This window comes from Oculina patagonica, chromosome 4 (assembly GCF_052425735.1).
Source record: "Oculina patagonica isolate OP01 chromosome 4, crgOcupat, whole genome shotgun sequence".
Taxonomy (NCBI): domain Eukaryota; kingdom Metazoa; phylum Cnidaria; class Anthozoa; order Scleractinia; family Oculinidae; genus Oculina; species Oculina patagonica.
Window position 1 is genome coordinate 42,265,358 of NC_135761.1, and position 9,226 is coordinate 42,274,583.

Consider the following 9,226-nt stretch of genomic DNA (forward strand, 5'->3'; position numbering starts at 1 on the left):
CCCACGACATCTGTGTCCTGGCTCTGAAGAAGCTACTTCAAAGAGATATAACCTAGATCAGCTGAAGAGTGCTGGCCTTGGGAAAAAGAGGATAGCATTTAACAAGAATGGTGATCATGCCTACTTCATCAAGAAGCTTGAAGAAGAATTTCCCCAACTGCAAACTCGACATGGGGCCATTGAGGTCTTAAAGTCAACTGGTGGAGGAGCAGGCATTCAACCAATCACTCCAATTCCAATGGGGTCATAAGGCTATTGCATCAAAGATTTGAGATCATGCATCAACTCAGCAATATTGTATGTGAGGCCATTACAGACTGATTTAAATTTGGAAGTTAACAAGATAACAGAGAAAGCCCGAGAGTAACCTGTGTACACTGTGGCAAGGAAGTTTCTTTACCCGCGCGGTCATAAACTCGGTTCATAAACGCGGTTGGACAAGGCTGTCCACCAGGCAGCACGCCATCAACATCCACTGCCACCCCTGGAACCACAACATCCACCTCAGCAGGAGCAGTCCCACCATCATCCACAACGCCTGCTACATCTGCGACAACTACTACAAGCACCGCTGCTAGTCCATCAAAAGCAACTGTTCGGGTAACCTGTGTTTTATTTTCCGAAGCCTTTCTCACTTATCAAGCCTTCTCAAGATGTGCCTTACCGCCTTTACAGGCTGGTATTTTTTTTCCTTTGTACTCGATCTACCCTGTGAGGTCACAGCACCACTACCTTTACATATCATTGTCATATAACGGTGTGTTTTTCCCCTCTTTATTTCTGGGCCCAGCTCTATGCCTTTTATAGTCTAGTAAAAAAACAGTTATAATACATGTGCTGTAATCAACATTTTGCAGCTGCCATGTTTTCAGTGGTTTTATCTCACTATACTGTGGGTACACAGGATAAAAATGTGCCTTCCTTTCACCATTGGAAGGTCAAGTTTCCACTGCAAATCTTCTTTAAAAATCTCTTTAAAAACTTAGTGCTTTCATGATACACTGCAAAGGAAAAATTTACCGACACTTTCTGGCAACCAGACTTTTCCATGTGGCGACTGACAAAAGGGTTAGTCACCAATGTGCAGAAAAAAGTTAATTTCAGACCCTGTAAAATCCTACATCAAGCTATCAGTGCATCAAAATTGGGATTCATTGTTTTAATAGCTATGCATTGATCAAAAATTGGACTATCAACAAAAGTTGCTTCCTGATCAACGTCACGCAGCTTTCATTTTTTTCAATCCTCAAATAGCCAAATGTAATCTATCATATTTAGGATTCCTTAGTTAGGCAACATTCATTGCTAAGTTGCAAACTAAGCAGTTTATGCAAAGCAGAATTAATTTCGTACTTGTATTATGCACCTATCAATGTAAATCCCGCGGGGGGGGGGGCAGGGGGGGGGAGTGCGGGCAAAGGCACGGGATTTGACAACAAGAACGATCCCCTCTGTCGGGCGATTTGACTGCGAGTCGCGTCCCGGGGGTTGGAACATTTGATTTTGACCGGGAAGCGCCTGGATCCAATCTTCAGACGGGATTACCAAGTTCTTCCTTCTCGTGGCTTTGGAAATCATATGCTTCATTGCAAGGTACGATTCTGAGTTTTTCATCGGCATTTATCTGCCACTTTTAACGCCATTTAGTCAAAAATAGGGATTTTAAGAATATTTTACTTTCAAGTACATTTGGAGTAGGAATCCTGAGGGAAATCTAAGACGTCCGTGACCTTTTATTGTTTTTAATATGAATACCGAAACGGTTGGGTATGTAGAAAGTACTTGTTAGTTTGTTTTAGAATTCTGCCCCTGGGTGGGTCTTCTTAGGTACATTTGAACAAAAAAAATTTTCCCACCCTCAGGAACTTGACTGCAATTTTTACTTTTCTGTCAAATCCCCACCCCTGGCCCACACTCCCCCCTGCGGGATTTACATTGATAGCCTACCTTTTTGCTGTTGTAGTTGTCTGCATGCAAGGCTTGGTCCACAAAGTTCCACAAAACTAAGGTTTTGTTACACTGGTCTTTTTTTTCTGGAACATAACTTTGGTATATGTTGATGTCATGTCCACACAATGTTACGCCTGAAAGGAAATTAACAAACATACAAAATAATAAATCCTTCAAAATTAGAATAAAGTTTTAATTAGATATCTCACTACTGACTCCATAACATGACAATTGGTGCCACAATTTAGCACAAAAAGTTAACTTTTACTTGGGGGCATTATGACAGGCATTCGAAAGAGAGTATTGCAAACATGAGTCGCGTGGGCATGCAATTTTGTTGTTTGCAGTAGTTTTATTTTCTGTTGAAATAAAATGCATTTGATATAATTAGACGCGATTTGTGACTACAGATACTTTGCTAGAATAATTCTAGGCAAGTTCGAAAACGGTTTACGTATGATTTAGACGAAACATGTTCGTCTCAAGCAGACATGCGAAAATATCACACCTTTAAAAATCGTGTGTGTAAAACGAAAATTACACGAAATATCTTGTCTCTAGACGGTTTGTTAGCGTCTTCAATAAATTATTAGTTAAGTTTAGAACAATAATAGTCAACTTACCAGTGATGTTAATGCATCTTCCACTTTATGAGTAGTTGTGATATCGACTCGTGGCCGTGGTCGTGGCAGACGAACACAGACAAATGACGCTTGCATCAGCTCTGACTCGAATGTACGTGAGCTTTTGACTTGCTTAGGTCGCAGCGAGAATAACCAGACGGCTATAATGGAAACAGAAAAGGAAAACTTTCCAACGAACTGAACGAAAGCTACCTGAGCCGCGTAGAAACTCGCACACATGCACTCGACCTAAGGGCGGCCATCTTTATATCCCGGTTTCGATCCGGGCGTCTGTTTACTGAGCTGTCGACCAATAGCGAGCCAGGGTGTAGCATCACGTGAGGCGAAGAATTGGAATGGACCACATGGAATGTGGTCATTGGATCACGTTACTGTTGTTCTTTTCTTGATTTCGAACATCTGATAAAGATACTATTTAGTTCATTTAGGATCTTTTTTTAGTTAAACGTTTGAGCAGGAGCTCAACCAACAACAACAACAAGGTTTATTTGCGAAGAAAGGATGACTACATAGGAATTTGGTAGTATTGCAAAAGCTACTTAAATTTAATTACAGAGGAAAATATAGACGGCTAACTGATCCTGACGGCTAAAGCGGTCAAAAATAAACAGAGTGGATAAAAAAAAATAGAATATATTGAAAATTACATTGATTTTTGCACTTACATTGATTTTGTTCAAAATGCTTACCAGTCTCCCTAGTTGCGTACACTTCTTTGCTGGACACCTTTCAAATGCATGGGGTGGGAGCTGTTCCCGTCCCTTTCACAGTCCTCTCGCCGGCTAGTGGGCTACTTGATGGCCAGTGCCCGGTTGTTCCAAAGGGTAGATAACGATATCCACCACATGCATCACTATCCAGTGGATAAATGTTGACTAAGATTACTACGTTATTCACTGGATAGTGATTTATCAGTTGGATAGCTTTATTTATCCTTTGAACAACTGGGCCAGGCTAACTAGCCGCAGCACCAGTAACAGCAAACGGAAAATATTATTCACATGGAAGTCAAATTCAGATAAAATTGCGCCGTTTGACTTTAAGGGCCGATTGAATGAACACGGTCCATAAGACAAGAATACGTGATTTTTCTACGCTATTTCCACTATTTCAGACCACAAGTACCCTACTCAGGAACTGCTTCGGTTTTGGGTAAACATTGAGAAGGGCTTAAAACTCCTCAAGTTGACTGAATTAGACTTCTCGAGAGATGAGTTATAACAATGATAAAATAGTTTCATCCAAGAATTGAACCTAAATGCAGCCCTGAGTTCATATACTATACCCTATTGCAGACTCAAAATACTATACCAGTTTTTTTCTTTTCTAATTTTCAGTAGGGCCTTGTACAGGCCGTCAAAAATTGCAAAGCCGACTGTATTTCAAGTCGTCTTGCGGGGTATTGGGAAAAGTTTTCAATCAGCAATAACCGCGCCTCGGATGAACCTCACTGGCTACGGTAATGCCACTGCGCAAAGCTAACACAGTGTTACACGGACAGAACTTTTGTAAAAGACTTCGTTTCCTTCCATGTGGGAGTTTAACACTCACTCTTGATCAATGCGCATGTCTACACCAATTGTACCTTTTAGTGCCGTAGCAGGGTAAAATAATGGGGCCCGGCGCGGGGGGGGGCTTTTTTTTTTTTTTTTTTTTTTTTTTTTTTTTTTTTTTTTTTTTTTTTTTTAAAAAAAGGGGGGGGGGCCCCCCCCCCCCCCCCCCCCCCCCCCCCCCCCCCTGGCTTTCCTTTGTTGCATCGTATCTTATCCTTATTTAAAAAACACCTCTTAGTTCCTTGCCCCAGGGTGGGGAATAGGGGCGGTCACTGCAAACATAGACCTGATTAATAACTTTTAACGGTGAGTAACTTGAAGAAGGGAATTTGGAAAGCTGTTTTTTTTAGCGATGGCCTTCTTAATTTCGAAACACCAACAAGTGGCTCAAATTTCAACTTTTTAAATTGTCTACGTCGATTAGTTATAATTTTAATTATCAATATAATTTATAATCAATCTAGTGAATGACAATGAATTTAAACGATACTGTGTATACACCAAGCCGTAAAACGCGGACGCTGTTACGTTCTCTTGGAAGCGTGCACGCATGCGCAATTTATCCTTGAATAGTTATTTTGCGCGCTTGCGATGAAGAAACTCACAATTCGAAATAAAAAACGCTCCTGGTACACGTTAACTCATTGATATAATTTGTAAAATGGGTTAGCCATTGTCAAGATATCATCTTAACGCACTCACGATTTTTCGATTTTTGTGAGATCCCACAAAGGAGAGAACAAACTGTCCATTTTTAAAGTTAAGAGGTGCGAACAAAAGGCTATTATATTGGTCAATATTCTTTTTAATGGATGGGCCGATACTGGTAGCATTTTCAAAACGATACGATATCGATTGTCACGATATTTGCCTTTTTTCTCGATATCGATCGATATCGATATTATGACGTCATTTCCATGGCCTGATGTCATTGGTTTGTCACGGTGACCAGTTTACAGAAGGACAGACCTGGCATTATAAATGTTATGGGCCAAGAATGCTGATTTTGGTCTTTTTGTTTCACTGTTGCATCAGCAATGTGTGGACATTAAGTCAATGGGCAAGTGTAAAAATTGCCAATTGCATTGACAAGAACATCAATAGATTTCTTTGAGCAAAATTGTATTTTTCAACGGCACGGTGCTGATCAGAAGACCGCAGGCTCAGGTCACGTGTGCAGTATCGAAAGCGTATCGAAAGTGCGATATTTTTCGAAAGTATCGATACTTTTCAAAATTGTCAAAATATCGATGTATCGAATATTTGGTATCGAGTATCGGCCCATCCTTAATTCTTTTAAATTTCTCGAGTCAGGTGAACCTATTGCCCTGGTAGGCTTGTTCGCCGCCAAACATTTCCTAAACAATTGGATTCCGAATATCAGGTTTAGGCTACTACAGGATAGACCGACGTGAAAAACGATACGATATTCCCTTTTTCTTCGATATCGATATTATGACGTCATTTCCGTCCTGACGTCATTGGTATGTCACGTGACTTGTCTGACCATACAAAGGACAACAATTCTTGTTGTGTTTTCTTCTTTCCATTCACTTGTACCATGAGGCACATGGTTGATCTCTTGGTCCCTGTTTGGGCACAGGGCGCCCGCAAAAATGGTTTTCAGCTCTGTCATTCCTGTTAGAATCAAAGGTACTCTCAGCTTTTCTGACACTGAGGTATAGTAATGAAAGACGAGAGGAGGAAAATCTCTGATTTGTAAAATCCAAATAGGGCTCTTTTAGCTAGCTGTTAAATAATTAATGCTCGCATACTAAAGAGTAAATGATCATCTTCTAGTTGAAAGCTTGCTGAATATTTGGAATAGATATTTTTTTCTTTCATAAGAAAATATTAAAAACTCAAGATAAATTGCTCGCTGTATTATTTTTTCCGTTAAAGAAACATTTTCGATTGAATAGACTTCTAAACTTTATTCGCTCATCCCCGTTTACAAGTCTTCCCCACAATGTTTCTTCCTATCAAAATGGCATCGATAAGTTTTCCGACTTTTCCGTCCACACTATCGTTTTCGAATCGTTTTTTACACCGCTCGATGGCCGAATAAAGCATGCGCATCGCAACCTCATCCCCAGGGTGTTTTCCATGAAGGAAAAGGGGAAAGCGCCCTTGCGACGGGGTTGAAATCTTTCGTGACTGGAACGGAGATAACATAACCATCTTTCCGACAGCGTTTTCGAAAAGTATTGTTTTTGCCGTCCATTTCACGTCACAGCGTCTTCAATGACCAAAAACGCCGGCCGAACAGAACGCGTTGGAAAGGAGACACATTGCCTCGTCCCCTAGCTTTACGGTCACTTCGTTCCAAGGTCACTTCGTTTCACATCAGAATGTTTCAAAGAATATTCAGATCATTTCACTTTTGAAATGACAATAATGCTAAATTAAAGAAAGTTTTGCTTGATGAAAATATAAAGAAGAACTCCCTAAAGTAAGAAACATTTAGTTACAGATGCAGATCTAACTGATCACCGAACACTGTATGTAACAAAGTAACATACTTCAAAGTACGAAATGTGCGCACACATTTTCAGCACGGAAAATAACGAGGCAAAGTGGAGCATTCTCGCTAGTTTGACATTTTTTTTTAACTATGTCTAACTAAATATCTCGTTCTGGAATGACTATATTGTGTGAAACGACCTGACTATTTTTTGGAACGACTTGAGGTGGAACGAAGTGACCGGATACCGTCCCCAGGCGCCGATCGCCCGGACGGTTGAGGCCGTAAGACGGAAATAAAGGGAGCGCGAGAGTTGATGGTTACCTTGCATCAGGCCAACAAGGCCAAGCGAACCGTGCACAACCAAGGAAGTGGTCGCCTAGGGACGAGGCAGCGATGGGACTAGTCGCATGGACTTGTTCCAGAGACTAGTCCCTGCGAGAAGTCACAAATACACTACACGCTAAGTCGCAGGATCAAGTCCTTTGTAGTGTTTACACAAATAGACTAGTCGCACGGATCGACGGCTTTGCACTTCAAGTGGTTGATGTTTTTTTAGTTGCAGAGACGAGTTCCACAAACTGTATACACAAGGGGACAAGCAAAATGTCATCTGCGACTAGATGTTTTGACAAAAATTGTTGGTTCATAGGAAGGGACTTTCCCGGTTCTAGTCACAGGGACTTTTCCTTTCGTGTGTGCCGACTTTAAGAGCCTCCGACCTCTTCCTTGAAATTACTGATGGGAACAGTGTACGGAAAGAGACTGGCGACTGAACATTTTATTTCAATACCTTGCGAATTTAATATAGCCAATAGTGCACAAAGACAGTCACGTTTCTATGTAATTCGTCCTTCTACTAACATCATTAGTCATACAGGGTTAAAAATTTAAGTCTTAGAGTCTAAACAGGCCCCAAGGCAGATACGCTTTGACTTTCTTGGTTGCTATGAAATCACTCTCTTCTCATGTAAACGGCATTTTACATGGCTGATTTATGGGCTCATTAAATCGATCATGGACAATTAATAAAAGGTTTCCGCTTGTCCATATAGCTACTGGAAAAACATTAACAATTGCCACTAAAATGTGTCTTTTCCACTGCCTTCGCCAAACAGCCATTACAGCTAAGTTCTGATAACGAGTCTCGATCGCCAGAGACACGCTGGTGAAAAACCACTCAATCACCAGCGGAACTGAAGTGTAAATGACAAACGAACGCAGCAACTTTAAAAGGGAATCCTTCTTTAAAAATATTAATTTATACAATAATAAAAAGCCATTAACAGACACTATAGCAGTTGATTCGAACAACATGCTCATAATAGCGATATCAGCCGTTAGTCTCTCGCGGCGAGGAGTACGAAAATCTCCCCAGTGAGTTGATGCTCGTCTGAAAATCCGGTGACAGATGTGATCAATAACAACAACGGTGCTGCGTTCGATGACTTCTGCAAAGCCGTGAATTATTCCAAGAAGAGCAATGGATTTTAAACTTTCAAGATCTGCTTGTAAAACTCGAAACATGACAGCTAGCAAAAAATACAATGGTGCTAATAAGACATAGGAATATCCCGGATGTGTAATGTTCCATAATCTCTGAACACAAATTCTTGAGATTGCTTTAACAGCCACACCCATGAGAGGAGAGAAGAGGGCGATTAGAAGTTTACCTTCTTTGTCTTGTTTGATATACGCGCCGTAAATGAAGTACCTGATGGCAAAGGTCATGATAACAGCAAAACAAGTTGGCATTGCCATTTTACAAATCAGAAATTCCAGTCCTTTTCTTGGCCGTATAAGCAAGTGTTTTGCAGAAAAGTAAAATTGCAAACAGACATTTATGAAAACGAAAGTATAGACGGGAATATTAGACAAGGAGCTGTATAAAGCAGGAAGTTTAAAGTAAGGTTTTCCCAAGACTTGCAGCACTCCGCGATAAAGAACATCTAAGCAGTACATAACAAAACAGACGAGAATTAGCTTTCTTTTCACTCCTTTGAGCTGATATGGTCGAAAAAGAAGTAACAGATTCAAAAAAGGGCATATGTAGTAGAAAGCACAGCTAAAAACATCGGCAATTGTTATGACCCATTGCACCCGTATTGAAATTGATTTGTCCAACTGATAATCACAGTTAGACACCGTTTTATAGTTAAGATAAGACAGTGTTATGAATACTGTACCTATGATGGAGGCAGTTAGAAGTGAAATCAGAGCTCCAATGTACATTGATTTTAGAACTGTCTGTAGAGCGGATGGTCTAAGCCTCTTCCAAGCCATTGCCTGGTCTTCATCTTGCTGATTTTCTTGCGTTTCTTCGTTCTCCTCTGAGGAACATGCCCCAATAACTCTAGCATCAAGGCTACTGCGCGCTAGATAGTTTGTGCTGGTGACTTCTCTGTCGCTGTATTCTTGATAAATAAGCTCATCAACAGGAAGATAATACCATTCTCGACCCGTGCTCTGGAAAGGATCGTAGCCAAAAGACTCTGCCGTGTATTCGGGTTCTTCTGGGTTGTAATGCTCTGTCACACTTCGTGTAAAACTGAACGCAATGTGACCAAACACCTCTATCAGTGTACTGCTAATCATTGCACTCCAACGATATATTG

General features: G+C 40.8%; 1 protein-coding gene and 1 non-coding gene across 2 annotated transcripts; both read right to left on the reverse strand.

Annotated features, from left to right (window-relative positions):
• Positions 1-3,936: 3,936 nt before the first annotated feature.
• On the reverse strand, positions 3,937-4,074 carry LOC144652773 (U4 spliceosomal RNA). Its single transcript, XR_013570626.1, has one exon. It is a non-coding gene; the product is annotated as a U4 spliceosomal RNA (small nuclear RNA).
• A 3,503-nt stretch (positions 4,075-7,577) lies between these two features.
• LOC144649321 (uncharacterized) lies at positions 7,578-9,226 on the reverse strand. The gene has a single exon (XM_078508798.1). It carries the CDS (start codon positions 9,204-9,206, stop codon positions 7,578-7,580), a length of 1,629 nt encoding a protein of 542 aa, XP_078364924.1. The 5' UTR covers positions 9,207-9,226.

Coding starts and splice junctions, on each gene's coding strand:
- LOC144649321 (XM_078508798.1), bottom strand. CDS start 9,206: ATGATTAGCAGTACACTGATAGAGGTGTTTGGTCACATTGCGTTCAGT.